General features: G+C 40.8%; 1 protein-coding gene across 8 annotated transcripts in view; it reads left to right on the forward strand.

Moving 5' to 3' along the window:
• ARHGEF6 (Rac/Cdc42 guanine nucleotide exchange factor 6) overlaps window positions 1-20,992 on the forward strand; it is a 60,833-nt gene extending 39,841 nt beyond the window's left edge. For 3 of the 8 annotated variants that reach the window (XM_048864798.2, XM_048864807.2, XM_048864804.2), the window contains 12 exons: window positions 768-827; window positions 4,137-4,283; window positions 5,123-5,209; window positions 6,186-6,264; window positions 7,436-7,569; window positions 8,662-8,820; window positions 12,634-12,654; window positions 13,801-13,894; window positions 15,176-15,265; window positions 16,632-16,731; window positions 17,446-17,500; window positions 18,389-20,992. In XM_048864798.2, the coding sequence (XP_048720755.1) occupies window positions 768-827; window positions 4,137-4,283; window positions 5,123-5,209; window positions 6,186-6,264; window positions 7,436-7,569; window positions 8,662-8,820; window positions 12,634-12,654; window positions 13,801-13,894; window positions 15,176-15,265; window positions 16,632-16,731; window positions 17,446-17,500; window positions 18,389-18,529 (1,167 nt within the window). In that variant the 3' untranslated portion in view covers window positions 18,530-20,992. The remainder of the gene's footprint in view (window positions 1-767; window positions 828-4,136; window positions 4,284-5,122; window positions 5,210-6,185; window positions 6,265-7,435; window positions 7,570-8,661; window positions 8,821-12,633; window positions 12,655-13,800; window positions 13,895-15,175; window positions 15,266-16,631; window positions 16,732-17,445; window positions 17,501-18,388) is intronic. The other 5 variants (XM_048864800.2, XM_048864799.2, XM_048864801.2 and 2 more) reach the window with 5 other exon arrangements.

Here is a 20,992-nt window from a genome sequence, read left to right on the forward strand (position 1 = left end):
GAGTCCCAGCACCTCTTTCGTTGCACGTTAAGCACTGTCCTTGGCCCATCTTCCCATGACTGGCCCAGCTATTATGTCCAGCGACTGGGCTCTGGATTATGGTTGTAAAGAGTGTATAATGTATAGGCCAAATTCTGCCCACAGATCTGTGTGAAATACTCCAGTTGAAGTTGATGGGCGTTGTGTGTGCCTGTTCAATATCAGAATGGCCACATGCATACAGTGATGGAGGCAGAAACTAAGGGCAGTGTCCTGCCCTGATCTCTGCCCCTCTAGCCTTCTGTTCTCTGTGCAAGTGCAGAGCTCCCAGTGATGTTAATGGGAATTCCATAGATGGGAGGTGAGCGGTGGATTTCATACGAGAGTCAAGATCTGCTTTGTGGACAAGAGAGCAGAACTTTGCCCTATACAATCTGGCACTGGGCTGAAGATTTCTTAAAAAGCAATGTTTGGTTGAGCTGAAATGGTATCTATCCTTGATCCCTTTTCTTTTGTTGAAGAGTTTTGCATCAGTGCATCACTTAGTTGCTTTAAATCACATCAGGCTGACAAAGGCAGCAGAAGAGTGAAGGGGGGTCCTTCACCGCATTGGGATGCGTAGTTCCCCTGGGCCATGATGCATCCTCCCTGTGCTGCACTGTAGCAACGCAGCTTCATATGGCCATACAGAATTTCCATGGCTTTTAAACCATGGCAGGAATGAGGGAAATCTCCATTTCCAAATGCTGTTGCTCTTCATAACTAACAAAGATTTCTTCCTTCGCTAGGAGGCACATCCGGATCATGAAGACGTTTTGAAAGCATTCACATCTTTCAAGTCCCTTATGGTAGGTGGTGATTCTCAAAATAGAGCGCTCCTTCTCTGTGCTGTGTTTCACAAAGAGTGAGTCAAGCCTGACATTTGTCTCCTTGTGAAAAGGTCTTTTAGAATGGAAAAGACAGGTTACGGAGACACCTTATTTGAAATTTTGCCTGACTTTGCCATCTGGTAGCGTGTTCCAACACTTGCATTGTGATCTCTGTAGTGTAGTAACTTCACTAGATAAAGAACTTATTTTAAATGTGTGCCACATAAGGAAGCCACGTGTGGGTGGGGAGTTTTCTTTCATCTCTTTCCCCTTTACACCTTTGTCATTTTTGCTACATGTAATTGTACAATTCCTTACTCATTAAAATGAGCTATGAAGGATTAACACAAGTATATGACTCAACTGTAACTTCTAATAAAGAGATGCATTCTGGGCCTGATCCAAAGCCCATTCATTTAATTGGGATTCTTTCCACTGGTATCCATGGCCTTGGGATCAGGTCCTTGTATATTATAAACATTTATAAGACCATGTGAAATGGCAATAAGTAGAGAAGTTATTAGTTTACTGTCTCTTTGTGTCTTTACAAATAACAGTAAAGCAATCAGTAGCAATTCAATAGTGAACATATTTCAATGAATCATTCCAAATCACTTTAGAACCTTTCTGCAAATGAAAGGAGAAAGAAAACCTTCCACATGGTTGACTGTTTTACTGGGGAAGATTTAATGCTCAGTTATCAAGAAAGTTATGTTGTGTGTCTCTTAAGCTACTGAATACCTTTCACTATAACCACTACAGATGTGCTCCAGCTTCCTTCCTTCCTTCCTTAGCAGAGAAGTTGCAAGTTTACAATGATTAGCAGTGCAGATGAAGAAAGGAGGGAGGAGAAATTTCATAGAAAACAGGAAACAGGGTGTTGTGTTACATTTACTTAGAAGCTCAACAATTTGCATTCATTATAGCAGATAATAGGGAAGTAATTCAGTTATATTAACTTCAAAATGGCTTTAAGCTTTAGAGATGCTCGTAATTTAAGGAGATTTGTACTTGAGCTATTCATGTACAGTATTAGGTCCTATTGTTAAACTGTCTGTGCATAAGGCTTCAATGGGATTTGCTGATGCTCAGCATACCTCAGGATTGGGCTCTTACTTATCACTGTAGTGTACTTACTATATGTCTGAGGTGAGGTGGTCAAAGAGTTAAATTTTGCCTTCAGATATGCCAGCATGACTCTCATGGAGTCAGGGATCAGTCAAGTGTATGCTTCCAAGCAGAGCGTGTGGGTTGCAGAAAGCTAACGAAAATGCTGTTTGTAGCCCTGTCATAGCAGCAGGGTGATAATACAGTGGTTTCAGTTTATAGGGATTGCAGAAAACTTTTGTAGGTTTTATGTGGGTTTGCATCTCCTGAACTGCAGGTTCAGCCAATCAGGGTCACAGAAGACCCACCCTGTGACTTGTACCGCATGACTTTTGGCACAAAGTTTTGCAAACCAAAAAGGAAACCACTAAACTCTGGTTCTAAAAATGAGTGTCTCAAGGGGATAGCCAAAAGGGGCTTCTCCTTCAGTCACAGCGAAAGGGTCACAGCCCCTGAAGGATTTGTACAAAACTGGGTCAAATCCTGAGTTTGAAATGGAGTAAGAAATAAGAGCTTGGCCAGCGTGAGGACTGAGTAAAAATTGAGCCAAGGCTTGGCCTTGCAGGATTTTTCCTCCCAAGTCATCAGAACTTCACCCTATATCAGGTTCCATAATGAAATGCTTGCACAGCCCCACTGAGTAGCACATGTGCTTTAGGACAATATCCTTCAATGCTTTCTCAGTCAGCACCTCCAACGACTTCACTGGGAATTTTGCCAGTGTACATACTGTATAAAGACTTCAGGAGTTAGGGCCTGATCCAAAGCCTATGGAAGTCAATAAGAGTTTCCCCATTAACTGCAGAGTGCTTCGGACCAGGCCCTTTGCCCTCAGAGAGTGAGATTGTGTGTGTATAATCAGTACTCCTGAACCGAGATACAATTAATAAGACAAAATTTATAATGACATTGTTAGGTTTTTTTAAAAGTAAATTTTTCTGAGCAGCTCTGGCATTTTCTTTTCCATTTGCATCTTGTATAATTATTCCCATATGGCAATTAAGGCAGCTGGAAAGAAGAGCAACACATGGAGCTCATTGGAGCTATATGGATTTAGACAGGCTGAGCGTATGGCCCATTCTGTTGAATTATAACTAGATATTCTGGTTTTAGGTCAACTTAAATGGATTCCTTTTAAGTTATTCTATTCCTCTATGTACTCAAGATGTGCAAAATTCACAGTTTTTGTTATGCAGTATTTAATAGGAAAATATTTGCTGATCTGGTTCATGCAGTTTTGCACCCCTTCCAATTTGACTTTATTTACAGTTTGGACAAAATTGCTGTTTTCTCATTAAAAACCTACAAAAATAGAAAGTTCACAATTCCTACTCTGTGGCCATGTTGGCTTAGAAAATGGGTACATTTTTCACTTAGATACAGGACTGGTTTGACAAAAGAAAATATACCTCAGTGCCCCTTTATTTTCTCTTTTTCTAATTTTCATTTTTAAAATATCTTCTGACTTTGTAATTCATCAAAATGTTGTTACTTTAACAAACTTAGTACAATAAAGCAAATTTCAGATTTCCTGCTTGCATGAATGCAATTGTATAAAGCTGAGTGATGCTGTTGATTTCTCATTGAGATAATTGGTGGTGGCTTGGTCTCTTCTGGTCTTCCTCTAAGGCCAGATTTTTGATACTTTTTATTAAGGGACAGTTACAATAAGCCAGAATCTTTAGCCAGGTTTATGTGATCCTAAATAAGTAATAAGTAATATACAAGGTAGAATGTTAGGCCAGATTTTTAAAGGTATTTAGGCACCTAGTTGGATTTTCAAAAGCACCCACGCACCTAACACCCATTGAAATCAGGTTTCAGCATAGCAGCCGTGTTAGTCTGTATCCGCAAAAAGAAAAGGAGTACTTGTGGCACCTCAGAGACTAACAAATTTATTTGAGCATAAGCTTTCGTGAGCTACAGCTCACTTCATCGGATGCATGCATTTTAGATGTCTAGATGCCTTTGAAAATCCTAAATACCTTTAAAAATCTGGCCTGTAGAAAGACATTCTCCTTGTGAAGTGGTCATACTAATGACTGCATTTGGTGTTAGCCATCAGACTGACAGGAGTATTGCCGGAAAATCTCTTCTTGGTGGGCTAGAGAAGGTTTGATTCTGAAGTTTCCTGTTCTCGTTTTAACAAAACTTTTTTTGTCTGTGATATCGGCTTTACAGTCACAGTGCCAGGAGCTGAGGAAGAGGAAACAACTTGAATTGCAGATCCTTTCAGAGACCATTCCAGGATGGGAAGGAGAGGATATCAAAACCATGGGCAATGTAATCTATATGTCACAGGTCGTGGTACAGTGTGGGGCAAGTGAGGTAAGGTGTTTAACATGGCAAAAGTCCTTCTCTCCCTCTCAATGTCAAAATGGAAAAAAAATGCTCAGGTTCAAAAATTTTCTTTATCCTGGCTGTGTTTGTAAAAGATGCTAAGTGCTCTGGCCCCAGGCCAACAAAGCACTTAAGCATCTGCTTACCTTTAAGTTCAGGATTCAGTGGGACTGCTCATATTCTTAAAGTTAAGCATGTGCTTAAATGCATCCCTGGATCAGATCCTGAGTGCCCTCAGCACCATGCAGGCTCATGCGCTATCTGACTCACATTTATCTCTCAAACAAAAAGCTGTTTTCGTGTTGTCAAGCGAGCATGCTTCTGTCATCAATCTATATGCACTACTCCTGTTGCCGTTACCAGAAGTTCTGCGGGTAGAATCATGGCAGGTTTTGACCTTTATGTTTTAAATAAACAAGTGAGACATGGTAGCCTCTAATGCTCTCTCTCTATGTATTAATATATGTGTTATATATTCTATTACATATATATGTGTACGTGGGTGTGTATTATATATGAGTAATTTCTTACCACAGTAGCTCTTACTGGTTTTGATTGAGTATTTACCTATTAGAGCATTGGTACTTCTCATAGCCAGCCAAATTAATGCTTGGTAGGATACATGTATCAATGTTTATAGACTCTGAAGGGATATTAAGTAAAGAAAATAAGTACATTTTAAATTAATAGGTCCAGTTCTGGTGCCCTTATGGTCATTGGGAACATTGCCATTGATTTCAGTTGCAACTGGATTGCGCCCATTATACTAATGTCTCTGAGGAAAATGTGTGTGATGCATTATAAGATGGATGTATTTTTCACTTTAGGAAAAAGAAGAGAGGTATTTCATGTTGTTTTCCAATGTTCTGCTAATGTTGTCTGCAAGCCCTCGGATGACTGGGTTTATCTATCAGGTAGGCAAATTTGATTTGAAGTTGCAAGTATTTGCGTGTAAAGAAGGAAACCAAATGTCTGTAATCAGATTAAATTCCTCTGCTTTCTGAAATTTCTCTGTTGTGGTGCTAACACCCCACCGCCAGGAAACAGAGAACTCTAGTTTATCATACATAGCAGCATGGGGAGTCGTTAGATAGTTTCCACAAGCATGAGTGCCCTTAAATTAAAATATCTCACTTTCTTATACTCAGAGAGTTCTGAGCAATTACTCTGGTGCATGCACAATAAATGCTGACATGGCTTTACCATTCTGAACCCAAATAGAAACTTCAGACTGGGTGTTGGTGGCATGTACCACCCCCATCTCAATAATGCCTGGTTAAAAGCTTTCATTATGACCTTTTTTTTTTTAACCATAGGCTGATAATTTCCATTTTACATAATGCAATGCTCCAGGCAATGCATTTTTTGGGGGCTTACCACACTACTGAGTGGCGGAAGTCATTCTCTTTTGGCTTTAATCCCCACAGCCTACTGGAGGCATGAAATAATTCCCAAGAAAGGAACAGCCTTGTGCTGATTTATCACACTCAAGCACACATGTACAAGAGCAATCATGACGATAGTAAGGAGTCATGATGGGCATTCTTTGGCTTTGATTTGAGACTGACAGCTCAGTTGTGCAACATGACTTTTCCTAAGAGAGGCTTATGGAAGTTAGTGAAAATGACCCTCCTTTGTAAAGCTTTTGAAATCTATGGAAGAGCTAGGTACTATAATTTATTATAATTCAGTTAGCATGGGAGTTCTTTTAATAGACTTGACCTTGTGTTTGGCCTGCTAAGGACAGGGAAATCTAGATCCACAAACTGAAGGGTAATCTTTTCTGGTTTCCTGAAGCCTTCAGTGATTTCTGGTGGTGACTCCTGAGAAAGGCAAATTGGCTAAAAATGATAGATGTAGAGTCTGAATCATTCTCAATTTTTTTTGTAGGGAAAACTGCCGTTAACCGGAATGACGCTGACAAAATTAGAAGGAACCGAAGGGACCGAGTATGCTTTTGAAATCACAGGTCACTACACTTGTTGCATTTCCTGTCCAGTGGGAGCAGCAGCTACTGTATAAGTAGTTCCCATCTGCTACTACATGAGATGCTTTACACTTTCACTGCTACGATATGCTAATCTGTTCTTGTTCTTATGCTACTGTGACATCTGAGTTCTGTGTGTCCAGCTCCCTTGATGACCAAGAAGGGGGTCTGCTTCTGATCCATTTGTGTGCAGTTTAACCTGCCATGACTGTGCTCAGGCTGCTTCAGACTCCATTATGGGTTACCAGTAGCTTGTATGCTGAGGAAAGAGGGGAGTTTAAGGTACAGCCAAGGTCTGCTTAAATTGGTACAGTCCTCTGAAAATGTTGGGAACCACTTCCATAATCTACTGCCAGTTGATTCACAAGCCACTACTTCTGTGCATTGAGTCAGAGTATCATCAGAGCTAGAAATGGAAAAAGATCTGGATCATCCAGTCCATCCCTGACCAGTGCAGCATTGTTTCCTGATTTATATTTCCTAATTTCTTGTCCATTCTAGTTATAAATGTCTTATGCTTTGGGGTCCCTTGACAGATCATTCTACAGCCCAAAACATTTCACGGCTAGGATGCTTTTCCTAATACTCAGTCTAAATTTCCCTTTCATAATTTCATCCCATGACTCCTAGCTAGACCAACCTTGTATCATGCTCAGTACTTTGGCTGCATCATTAGCATTTGAACCCTGTAAATATTTGTAGACTTTTATCATGGCCCCCATTAGTTACTGCTTAGTGAAGCTACACTTAGCTTTTAATAATTCCTCACACGTTTATCCCTCCAGTACCCTGGTCATTTCTGCTGATCTTCTCTGAACTCCCTCCAGTTTGTCAATATCTTTCCGGCAATGAGGTGCCCTGAATTGAGCACACTATTCCAGATATAGTCATACCAGAGTCACAGAGGGCTTGATCCCCAAAGCCCACTGACGCTAGAAGAAAAGCTCCCATTGACTTAATTGGGCTTTTGAACAGGCTCATATAAAGGGACTTGTACCTTCCTCCTCTGGGATGCGAAGCTTTTTTTTTTTTTCCAGCCATATCGCATTGCAAACACAGGAGGTGCTTCTTGTCAGAATGAGTTGGGCTGAATTTCTCTCTTTGGTGGATTGATGCCATTTTATAAGGAATGTAATTTAATCCTCTAATGCAGGGAACATGATAGAACGAATCACAGTGTCCTGTAACAGCAGCCAGGATTTGCACGAATGGCTCGACCATTTGCAAAGGCTAACCAAAGGGACGTGCAGCACAATATCAAAAACACAGTCCTGGAGTGCTCATTCTGTAAGTATGTTGTACCATTCCAGTCCTTTCTGAACTTATTGGATCTCAATATTGACACTAGGCTTTCTTCTTACCTAATGTGACAAAAACAGATGGGTTTGTATCTAGCTAGTTTCACAGAATCATAGAAATGTCCGGCTGGAAGGGATCTCGAGAAGTCATCAAGACCAGCCCCCTCTGCTGTGGCAGGACCAAGTAAACCTAGATCATCCCTGACAGATGTTTGTCCAATTTGTTTTTAAAGCTTCCACAGTCTCCCTTGGAAACCTATTCCAAAGCTTAACTAGCTTTGTAGTTAGAAAGTTTTTCCTAATATTTAACCTAAATCTCCCTTGCTGCAGATGAAGCCCATTGCTTCTTGTCCTACCTTCAGTGGACATGGAGAACAATTGATCACCATCCTCTTTATAACAGCCCTTAAGTATTGGAAGACTGTTATCAGGTCCCCCATCAGTCTTCTTTTCTCAAGACTAAGTGGTTTTCTAAACTTTTCATCGTTTTCGTTGCTCTCCTCTGAACTCTTTCCCGTTTGTCCACATTTTTCCTAAATGGTGGTGCTCAGAATTGGACCCAGTACTTCAGCTGAGGCCTCACCAGTGCCAAGCAGAGCGGGACAGTTACCTCCTGTGACTTACATACAACACTCCTGTTAATACACCCCAGAATCATATTGGCCTTTTTTGCAGCTGCATCACATTGGCCACTCCTGCTCAGTTTGTGGTCCCCAGATCCCTTTTGGCAGTACTACCGCCTAGATAGCTACTCCACATTCTGAGGTGGTGCATTTGATTTTTCCTTCCTAAGTGAAGTACTTTGCACTTGTCATCATTGAATTTCATCTTGTTGATTTCAGACCAGTTTATAGAGCTACAGGATTTTTCACATTGAGGTCATGGTTCTGAGCCCTCATCATGCCTGTGACTGTTGAGTTCACACCTAACACTGTAGCTAGCTATTCAGGTCATTATTCTAATGTCCCTTGCTATCTTTGTGGTAAGCCATGACCTTACAGTAGTTCAGATGGAGAAAGGTCTTTTTTCCCCCCTCTCATATATTGTATGCGAAGGCAAACAGCTTTCACCATCTCATCAGGTATTTTCTCAGACTTTTAGTTCAACTGGACAGCTTCGCGGACCACTGGAACCACCCAAAATCCTTAAACCGTGGACCTTAAGTTGTCTCCGACCCGCTCCTCCACTCAGACCATCAGCAGCTCTAGGTTACAAAGAGGTAATCTTGGATACATGCAGGGTATTGTGCCTTTCATAGAAATCTTTAACGTTTGTGCACAGAGTTGTTTTGCATGATGATAGTAGAAAGGAGTAGGTTTAATGACCTTTAACGAAGATAGGTGTTAAAGGACTGCACAAAATAAAGCCCTGATCCTGCAAACACTTAGCATGTATGTCCCACCAAGTCAATGGAACAAAGTTTCGTGCTTTAAGTATATACATATTTGCAGGATTGAAGAGTTTATATTTTCCACTGATTCCAGTCCTGCAGTCTTTAGGCAAAGACTCCATTTGAGAGTTTTATGTACATGAGGACTTCAGAACTGGGCTCAACACAGAAAATTGTGGGAAGGAAACCACTATTAATTTTTATTATATTTCTCCACCCTGTATTTTTGGTGCTAGATCACAGATCCCCGGTTAGTATTATCCCCCTGGGGAAACTCAGTTTCCAGGGCTTAGGTGACACATGGGAAGTCGGTGGGGAAGCCCATAATAGAACCCGGATCTGATTCTTAGTCCCCTGTTTTAACCACAAGACTATCCTTCCCTCCCTTAAAATAAACTGAGTAATTGTTTAATGTTCCCGGTAGCAGTAGATGACTAAACAGCTGAATCACCAATCATCCTGGTTACAACGAAGGTGTGAACATTACTGTCTCATGGTCCTAGACGCATCCTAGGCTTGTGTCAGCCACCCTTCTGTTATAACCGCTCATTCTCAGGGCCTGCAATACTCTGAAACCTGATGGGCAGGGGGGGTCTGTGGGCTGCAGGAGTGAATTATTTAGGAGGAGGGTTGAAACATCACGGTGGCAGTTGAGATGATTTTTTTAATTAAGAAAAATCAGAAATTTTATTTTGGAAACTAAATTGGGTTTTAAGATCCCTTAATCTTTCCATGCTCTGAGTCCCTAATGTTGACTAAGCAGTTTCATATATAACAAACTGTTGCCCATTTACTACATTTTAATCTAAGGATGAATCACTGCTTTGCAATAAGAAATGAATTTTCTTTTAAAATAGGCCAAAAATGTCTAGGTTGACCAATATAACTATTGACACCACAGCCCTTTGAATCCCATTCACAAGTTATGACTGGGTAATTGCAACACAGCACATTAGACTATATGTCTAGAAAACAGCTTAAGCTTTCTTTAGAAGAGAATTTATTAATGGTGATTCCATAACAACTGTTGTGTGATAAGAGAATGACCATGTGACTGGTGCGTGAAGCCTACAGTACTGTGAAAAACTCTCTGCTGAGCATGGGGCAGGCTGTGATGATCCCACACACAAAGTGGATGTCCACAATGCCCTGTGTGCTAAGGAGCAACGTTCTGGTGGCAGCCCCCAGCCCTCACCCACACAAACCTTAATATGACAATGTGTAAGTGAAGCTAGTGTTTATGGAAAGATTCCAGGTTGTCAATTAAAAGCCACTTATTTAACATCTACGGATCAGGCACAGCATGTGTAGCTGATGTGTCTCTCACTGCCCTATCAGCATGCCTCGCATGCATTTTGGCAGGGTTGGATCTAGGAATGAGCCATTCAGCTCAGGCCCAACCTACTGACGTTGCTGGCAGGGTGCTCGTAAGCGCCAATTGTGAAGAGGGTTCTTGGGAAGTGGACCTCATCTGCTAGGATCTGTATGTGGCCCCTCCTCTGCACCATTTTGTAGCTTAAAAATAAAAAACCTTTTCAGAATCGTTTGCGTTTTGCAAATCAGAACCCCAATTCCAAGTAGAACCAGACCCGACACGACTCATCTGGAATGTACACTAATTGATTGGCCCACTCTGAGCAGGAAGGAAAAAAGTAAATTTTAAACACATTAGGCAACATTCTGATCTTGGTGTTACACCTGGGTAAATTCAGATGAACTCCAACTGGAGCTATGTTCATGCACTAGAAGCCAGAATTCGGCCCTGTTTTTAAAGGCATAACATTTCTGTTTACACACTAAGTGGCTCAAAGGGCTCCAACACAACGCATATGATTCTTAATTCACACCTCCCACAATTACCTGGTGGACAGTAATGGCTTTGAACGAGACCTTTTAAAATTTAGGCTGAACCTCATGGATACAACCATGAAATGGGGATGAGAAATCAGACCAGGTCAGGTTCCTGTTATGAGACATATGAAAATTATTTTAAAAATCCATTTCTGTAAAGAGAATTTAGAGCTTCAATTGAAAGAAATTCATTATTGTCTGGGGGGAAGGCGCAGAGTTTGATGGAAAGATACGAGATTTTTAGACATCCACTGAGATTTCAATTGGTTTCTTGTTCGTAGGGCGGAATTTCACATATTCATGTACTCTTTCTCGTAGCTAGCTGCATTCAGGAAACCCCAGAAGCCTGCTTACGCACTGTGTATCAGTGTTGCCATTTCCATTTAAACTGGGTCATTTTTCCTGTTCTGTTTCTAGTCATAATTTGAAATTACAGAGCAGGTGCCCATCAGTAAATTCTCATGTACGGATTTGGGGTAATGGGGTGTGACACACATTTCCTAGTTTGAAAAATTACCTGCCTTGTATGACTTGCAAGGTTTCTTCTTACAGCAGCACATTTCTGTGCAAACAGCAACTTCTGTTGGGTCAGAGGGCACCACGTGAGTGCACTTAGAGGACGAATCTTGCCTCAAAACCCATGTCATACAGGGTCTCTGGGTCTTTCCCAGAGACCCCACAAAAACATTTGTAGTAAGAGCTGCTTCTAGGAGCAAATCTAGCCCTCAGTACTTTGGCCATGAAACTTGTTTAACTGCTGGGGAACACCTGACTGCAGGTTATCAGGCCAGGGAGCTACTCTGCTAATCCAGCCTAAGGACTGTAATAGTTTCTGTGGCCTTTGCAACCCACACTAGGGAAGACTAGAGGTTCAGTCATCCCTGTCCACTCCACACTGTCCTCAGAGCAAATGGATACCACAGAAACCTATGCTGCAGGCCCGTACTGGATGCAGCATGTGTGGACACCTCCCTGCAAAATCTTCTGGCATCTTTCTGGCCTCTTCTGCAACAGATCCACAGTGGTTTCACTGTGTTGATAGCCCAGTGTGTCTGCTGAGGAGAGGGCAGGATTTGGGCCATATTGACGATGATTATAGGGGAAAAACTATTTCTCGTGAAGTAGAAGGAAAATTCTGGTGTATTTCAATGCCTCGCACTGTAGCAGTCGCCCATTTAGGGGGATGTTGATCAGGAGAAAAAATAATTTCACTAGGAAAGGGTCCCATTCTACTTGAGAAAACACAATTCACAGCACGCCAGCGGGCGTTGCCACCCTTACACCAAATGTTCCCTCACCCCTGCTGACTTGAAGAAATGGTTACTGTTCTTGAAACAAATCTGAGCATAGAGCAAAACCCCTGAGCCTGATCCTACAGCTTCTCCACAAGTCTGGGTGAGAGTTGTGCATGCAGAGCAGCGGCAGAATCAGTGCCTTAGCTTGCATATTGAGGTTGGATTTTTCGTGATTTATTGCATTTCTAAGATGTATGGTTATAAATAGGCAAGATTTACTGACCTCCTACTACTACTCATTGAAGCATGATTACTTTTTTTCCTGTATTAGGAGTATATTAATGCCTGCTTGTCATGTATTTCATATTTAATTAATTTTTCAACATAATTTTGCATGAAACCATGCTCTTTTTGGTTCTTTTGCACGTTGATATTGAGGATGTGACTATCCTTGTAGCACATTAATTGCAACACTAACATTTAAATGTTGTTTTAGAACTATTGATTAAATGGACTTGGTCAATAAAATCATCGACCACTCACACTCATCTTCTCTTTCTTTACATATTCATTTTAGAGGATGTCTTATATCTTAAAGGTAAGGGTAGATACATCTCTTTGGCTTATTGTAACATAGAATGCTTGTGCCGTGACATTTATTAAGCAGATCTTTCCTCTCCCGTTTGCTTTTTCCTAATTGTGCCTGCTTTTAATAATTTACAACACGATTCAATTCTGATTGGTAAATACATTTTGAACAGGCTCACCAAAAATATTTAGAACTGTGACACAAAGGCTGCATTGCATGAAAAACATGACACCCCTGTTATTTATTTAGTTACTAGATCTTTTACCCTTGATATTTATATTACACATAACCTGTCATATACAAATGCTTTCAAAATCAATAAGAATGATTATGGCTCAACAAAAGAACTAAACACTTGTTTCTTATCTTTACAATCTTATCAGACACTAACTCTGTGTGTATATGCCTATATTTCATATATATGTGTGTGGGAAGGTGTTTATAATTTTACACACACAGATATAGTGTGTGTATATATATAAACAAACAATGTATCATTTATGATATGTTCTGTGTTATAAATAAAAATGTAGTCTAGGAATTAACATGTATCCAATTCTATAGGGAATTTTATAACTGACCACAGAAAAGTTGATCATACTGATATTTCTAGTGAATTTATGTGAGTCACTTACCAAAAGATTATATTTCATCTGATTGTGTTTTATTCCCCTGTCATTTGCCTGAGACACATGCACAGTTCCCATTGCTTTTACTGGGATTTGTGCACACAGACCTAGTGCAGGGATAGCCCTAAGTGCTGTGAAGTTTCCTTAACTTTATAACTGCTTACAAAGGAATTTAGTGCATAATGCAATGAACCACATTCAGTCTGAATTGCTTTGCTATTTTAAGTATCAGAGGGGTAGCCGTGTTAGTCTGGATCTGTAAAAGCGGCAAAGAGTCCTGTGGCACCTTACAGACTAACAGACATATTGGAGCATAAGCTTTCATGGATGAATACCCACCTTGTCAGATGCATGAGCATAAGCTTTCGTGGGTGAATATGTTAGATGCATCTGACAAAGTGGGTATTCACCCACGAAAGCTTATGCTCCAATACGTCTGTTAGTCTATAAGGTGCCACTCTTTGCCGCTTTTGCTATTTTAGCTATCTTTGGCTCTTGTTTAGAAGGAAAGTCTGTTTCTCTATAGGATACCAGCAAGAGTCCAAAGACCATGAAGAAGTTTCTTCCTAAAAGGAAAACGGAGAGAAAAGCATCTGATGAGGAGTTTGTTATTAGAAAAAGTAAGTGTTTCCTTTTCTGTAGGGGAGTTCTGTTTGCAACGTAATTTACATGAGATTTTAAATGAAAACAGAGACATTTGTTCAATGCATCATATGTTGCACATAAATAACTAAAGGTACTTTGTTTCTGAGATTTTTTGAAAGCCTTCATCATACTCATAAGCTTCCCACTATGCCATGCACAGCTACCATCTATCTTAGTTTTGAGAGACCCTTGTGGGAATGCTTAGGATTTATATCACTCTTACCATTGATTTAAGCATCACAAAATCACGATGAGGTAGGTAGGGAAGTTATTATCCTCACCATACAGATAGAGAAACAGGGACCGAAAGGATAATCTTCAAAGCAGTTAATGGTTTAAATTGAATTTCAATCTATGAACCATCACAATAGCTGTGCTCTTCTAGGACAATGCAGATCACAAAGCCCAAGAAAGAAGCCTGTGAGAGCTGGGGGCAAAACATTCTTTGTCAAGGAGGTCTGGCTATGAAACTAACTCTCAGAGGAGATCAGGCCAGTCCACCGTCTGCCCATCTTTAAGGAACACTGCAAAACCTATCTCTTCAAAAAAGCTTTCCAACATAAGAATAATATTCCCAATGCAGGCGTCTCCTTGTACTGCTAAACCCCTGCCAACAAAAAAGAAATTGATAAAATCTAACTCCCCTTCTTGCCCACCAATTTTTTTTTTAATCCCGTTATGGGAGACCTGCTGGAGACTCCATGAAGTCTACTTGGGACATAACTTGATTTTCACATGGAAGTGGATCAGATACTGTGGTGAAGAGTGGCAGTACAAAACCCTAAAATAGATAAATGACTTGCCCACAGAGTGAGAGAGTGACAGAGCCAGGATTAGAAACCAGGACTTCCTGAGTCCTAGTTCTTAGTTGTACCTCTCTCAACGATCCTGGCAGTGGGGTTTTAAGCCTGCAACTTCTTAACAAATGCACTTATTTCCCCTGCAAGTCCCTCATACCGTGGGTAGTAGCTACCTGACTCTTCACAGCACTTGCTATCCAGGATCCCCGTCCTTCCTTTAGTCAGACCTCAGCCAAAGGTAGGCGCCACTCCACTTAATTGGCCTTCATGTGAAATGCAAAGCTCTCCATCCCTGTGAATTGAGAGTATCACCTCTGCCCTTCTCCTAGAGACAATACCATTTGTCATACAAGCAAGGCTGTCTCTCCTTGTAAGTGAGTTTGTTGCAGGAGTTTGAGAGAGAGAAAATGAAGCCAAAATATATTGCTTTTAGCCAATATTTGCAATGTTTTGCAGGTACTGCTGCACTAGAAGAGGATGCCCAGATTCTGAAAGTTATTGAGGCCTATTGCACTGGTGCAGGTTTTCAGCAAACTCTCAGTTCAGGTAGACACACAAATATATTACATAATTCACAAGGTATCTGAAATGATGATCACCTCTTAGGAAAAAAACAGTGTTGCAACATACGGCAATCAAGCTTGTGCAAAGAAACCGTGGTGTTTGAATCATCAAGATAAGAACATTTCATACATTTAGTGGTTTATTTGCTATTGTTTTTCTTCTGTCACAGAGGATGAACAAGTAGGAGGTAAGATGGCAGATGCTCTGGGTTGTAGTACACAGCTACTTCACTAGCACTTGGTAGGAATTAAACAAACTTAGTTTGTGCCTGTGGCTGTGAGTAAGAGAAACTGATGCTAATCTCAGGGTGGTAGGTAGCTTTTGAAAGGAAGCTTGAATATTATCTCTTGATCAGCCGCATGTTTAAGAACAAGCTGCTTCATGAGAACCTGAGTATCTAACATTTTCTGAAACTCTGGAACTACGGCTATTTATCAGTGCTGTTGAGAGATCAGATTCAACTGGTGAACTATCTGATGAGGAAACATTTTTAAATTGGGATCCATGAAACATGTATCTCCTAATGGTTCCTACCCTAAACAAATACTTTAATTTATAAGCAATCAGATAATTTTAGATTCAGCGAGTGCCTCCAACAACTTGCCATTTGCTGCTTTAGCCGCAGTTAACTTAAGCACATGCTTACGTCCATCCCTGCTAAAGTCCCATTGAAGTCAATAGGATTTAAACACATGCTTATATATTAAAACGTGTGATTTAGTGCTTTGCTGAATTAGGCCATTGCCCATTTTGTACCTTCTTTCCGTATTCCTGATGCTTAGATTGAGAATGGCTACAGTTATCATGGGGAATCACTCAAAAAACAAGTTTTTAAGGGTGCTGACTCCATGTGGGTATTTAACATACTGCAGTGTAGGCATTGTGGGGATCTAGAGGAGTCACTTCTGCTCTCGTTGTTAGCAGGCTTGACGTGTCTGGCTCTGCACATGCTGTTGAAAGTTTTACTCCTGGATGCACAATGTTTGCGCAGAAACTAGTGTGTTATCAAGGCTTAAATGGCAAGTTAGCTCAAAGGAAGAATGCTGATCATGGCATTTGAAGAAACCATCTAAGGCAGGGGACATGTGTACACAACAGGGACCCCATCCTGACCAGAGCTTCTGGGTGCTACTGTCATATAAATACTAATGAATGAATGCTAGCAGGCAACACAAGGACTTAGACTTACTCTGAAGGGACCCAATTCCTCCTCCAGCCGTTTTCCAATGAACTATCCTAATATCGACTAGGGTGAGCCAGTTCACAATTAGGCTTGTTATTTCTAAATGGTGTCAGCTGTTGTGGAAGGTTTCAGTTTTTCTTTTTGTTTGGCAACTCTTGTTTATAGGCTCTCGTAAAGACTCCATACCCCAGGTCCTACTGCCCGAGGAAGAGAAAATCATCATAGAGGAAACAAGAAGCAATGGTCAGACTGTCACGGAGGAAAAGTGCGTGAGGCTAGTCAGCTGCTTAGAGGCTTCCCTATTTGTGTGTTTATGCTTTAAACTTTATGATAAATTCCAGTGGATTTTGGATGATACCTTAAAAACCAAGGCCATGTCTTCTCTGTGTAGTGTTATTGGAAGGATATAGGTACTCAGGTCAGAATATAGCCAGTGCATCCTTTACATTCACTGGGAGTTTCAGGTGGCGAGGAGTACAAGATTGATTCCAATTTGTATTTAGCTCCTTTTCTTTTTAAAATTGGAGGCCAGATCCTCAGCTGGTGTAAATCAGCATAATTCCATTGGAGGTTATTTATTTGTAAAACCATTACTGCTCCTGCCGAGCCCCGACAGATTCATTCTTGTGGCCATCCATCCATATTCCATGCATACCATTTGATGTAAATGCCTTGTATGTTTTGTTGTTGAGACCTAGATAAACACATGTTCTGGTAACTGTTTTGATGGCTCTGACATTTAAATGCTCCTCTGCTGAGACTCCAGAACAAGGTCTTATGGATGGACCCTCAGCACTGAGGTGCTGGCACATACTTAACTCAAGAAATGTTAATAGCCCTGCTGAAATAAGCAGCCTAAGATAAAATACAAACTGCCAGCACCTCCCACAACTAACTCTTTATTTGTATGCAAACCTCATTCTGATGTTGATTTACTGCACCTCAGCTCACTTATCTTAATTTTCTGCTTATTTTCTAGAAGTCTGGTAGACACGGTTTATGCACTGAAAGATCAGGTCAAAGAATTAAAGCAGGTAATTAGAGCATTTCTGCATGTGCTGTCAGTAAGGAGCAGTGATTAAACAGGTGACCTTGCTCTACCAACATTCTATCAATTAGCCGATCTTTGTTTGAGGACTGAGATGGCTTCAAAATTATGGGTCTAATCCTGCAGCTGCCTGACAGGCACACTTCCTATTGACGTCAGCAGGAGTTCTATGTTGCCAAGTGGCTGCAGGATCCGTGGGGCTCTATACTTTGTGTCAGTATATGAAGAGTACAGAGCAGGGTTTAGCCTCTGGCAGCCATATATTGGTTTTTTAATTGTCCTGTGTCCTTTAATCTCTACGGACCTCATTGTTCCTTTTATAGGATTATGATAAACAGATGTAAAAATTAATCCCCGTTGGGGTAGGAGAGGGAAGTACCCTACTTCCCCTCCCCTGCACCCCAGTTCTGGATCTTCTTGACATCACTCCACTACCAGAGGGCCTTGAAGTTGTGGTCCTGGAATGGGATTCCTGCAGGCGGATGCTTATGCCCATGTGAAGTCCCAGTAACTTCAATGTGGATCTGTACAGCAGCAGGATCTGGCTGAGCAGGATCAGGCCCTTAGTGTATTCCAAATCACAAGTGACCCGGTCTGTGACTCTTTGGAAACCAGCACTAAATTTTGTCAAATGTCCCTGCTTTGGGTGTGTTTGGGTTTTGGGGGGCTTTTCCCCCCACCACTTTTCAGTGACGATTAAGGCCATGCTACAGCACAACACTTAAGCACATGCTTATGTCTATTACTATTCAGCAAAGCACTTAGGCATGCACTTAACATTAACCGCATATTTAAATGCTTTGCTCTTTTGGGCCTATGAGGTTTTTGAACTTTGATAAGAATAAATATAGTGGGTTTTTTCTTCACCCCACAGGAGAGTAAAAAAATGAAACAATGTTTGGAAGAAGAGCTGAAATCAAGAAAAGATTTAGAGAAGTTAGTCAGAAGGCTATTGAAGCAAACTGATGAATGTGCCAGGGATGAGACTGGGCGCAAGTCCTCGGTTTTAGCTTGAATTCTGGATGAAGCTGCTGGCAGTTGCGTGTGACCTCAGGCGTTCTTGGGAAGCAGAACTGGATGCTTTGCTTCTTCTTGCTCCTTATTTTATTTTGTTGTGGTGGGGTTTTTTTGTTACAAAAAAAAAGTGGTAGTGAAAAATAGTCTGTTTCTATTCCATAAGGATATAACACATACCACAAACAAGTAAATAGTCAACAGCTAAAATGGTCAGCAAAGGGTCTACGATTCACAATTCATCTGCAGCAACTAATACCTCATTGTACCTGCTACTGGAAGCAAATAAGAAGTCTGCAAATGACTGCCACTCAGAAGAGGGATTTGACAGTGGTTTCCTATAAAGGAAATGTAAGCACTTTTTATGCTTTCCTTTTTATTCTTTTTAACGTGCCCGGTACTTAATTTATTGAATGGAAGTGTTATTGAGCTGGAGTCAAGTAAAAACCAAAAAGCAACTAGCACTTGTTTTCTGAAAATCAAGAATGGAAGTTTTCCCCTCCAAATATTCCTCCCCACCACCCTTAGTTGTCTGTAGTGAGCTAGTGCCCTGCAATAGTGTGGTTCCCATGTGGCCTTTATACAGATGAAAATGTGCAATTAACATTTTAAGACATTTTTAATTTAACTCCTTGGAGCAGTAGGAACTTCTTCTGTCATTAGCACATCAGGAAGTCACATTGGCTGAAACTGCCTCTTAGCAGCTAATGGTTAACACAACAGTTAACTTCTCTTTTGCCCAAAGGCCTGTTTCTAATGCATGACCTCTAATACTTATGTCCTGTTACATTTTCACGTTCTAAATGTCCATGTACTGAATAAGCTTTATATTTTCCCAGTCCTTTTACCTTGCCATATGTGCTCCCCTCTTTATGGAATGCACACTTGGCTTGACAAGGGGTTGCTAGGTTTCCCCCCCCCCCCCCCCACTTAAAACATTTGCGGTTCCTTCACCTTGGTTATGAAAAAAGACAATGACAACTAATTACTCCGTCCACCCCAAAGGGGCTTTATAATAGGAAAAAATGTTCTGTTGCAATAGAAAAAATATTTACATTTATGCTTTGACAAGAGCTGCAATGATCAATCTCCCTCCTGTATAAGAATTTATACACTTTTTACAAATTGCTGGCAGAAATACTAGCACCAGTACATACAGTGTGTATATATAGACGGCGTATTGCGTTTCCATCTGGCTCTGGGTTCCCCTTGTTTTGTTATTGTTGCCTTTTTTCCCTTGCTAGCAATACATCGTTAATTTTAGCAGAAGGTCTGGAGTATTCTAACTGTTAAGAATGAATATCAAGGGGCAGTGTGTCCCAAAGAGATATAGACACATATCATAGCTCATTGCTCTTTAAGTTCTCCATGAAGGAAATATTACAGGGAATAATTATAACCCTCATATTGCAATTAAAGTTCAACCTGAGTGGGGCAAATTGCATTTGGGAATGAAAAGCAATTAGGCTGAAAAGCTGGATTCTAAAAACGGTGGAGCATTTTAAAATGGGTTTTCATTTTATTGTGAGTTTGTTTGGGGTGATCTTGTTTGTTTGTTTGATTTTTTTAAAAAATCTTGGGCCTTGTTTGCTCTGGCCAGCATTCACTATCCCTGTCCTTACTTCTCGATGGTAGGCGGTCCCTAAAGTGACCGGCTCTCTGACTCCTCGCACATCAGCAGTAAGTGTGTGAAGCTGAACTGTACTAAGCTGACCACTGGTCCTGGCAATCTGTCCATGCCTCATTGCATGGGCACTGGGCTTTAACATCCATTCGCTTATGAAGGGTAGAAGTGTGAAATGTTGGTGTGTGGCTGGGTGTCATGAAGCTGGTTCTCCCACTTCCCGAGTAACATCCCTGTGCTGCTCCTGTCAGAGTAACTTCACTGAGTTTTGGGGAGCCAGGGTAGAAGAGGCAGTAATCTACACCATGCTCCGGCAGCAGCTCGGCTGTGTCTGCTGTCTCGCTGGCATTGCACGTATGCACACACCCAAGCGACATTTGGCTCATGAACTGTAATCAATAAGTGAACTCAACCCGACTGTGACTTATAGTCCTGGGCAAAAGGTATAAATATATCCATCTAGTTCAGAGTTTATTTGAACCCATGCTGTGTACATATGCATGTTTATAGGATTTTTAATGTGCTGGAGGATGTGCTATACGTTTTTGGAACAGACGCATGTACTGAGCGTAACAAGCCAAAAATCAAATTAAATAAATAAATAAAGGAAAGGAAGCCATGTCAAACTGATAGCAGTGTTGCCATAGTTACTTTGTTTACAGTACTTTGTAAATAGGTTCTGGTTAGTCTGTCTTAAGATGGATGCTCCGTGTCAGCTGCCTTCCACTTGATCTTTTGTCATGTAGATTTATTTACTTATGCAAGTTCAATTTTTCTAATGTTTTTATTTTGAACTATTTTTAAGTGACATTTTCAACAAATAAAGAAGGATAAAAATTG

This window comes from Caretta caretta, chromosome 9 (genome assembly GCF_965140235.1).
Source record: "Caretta caretta isolate rCarCar2 chromosome 9, rCarCar1.hap1, whole genome shotgun sequence".
NCBI lineage: Eukaryota > Metazoa > Chordata > Testudines > Cheloniidae > Caretta > Caretta caretta.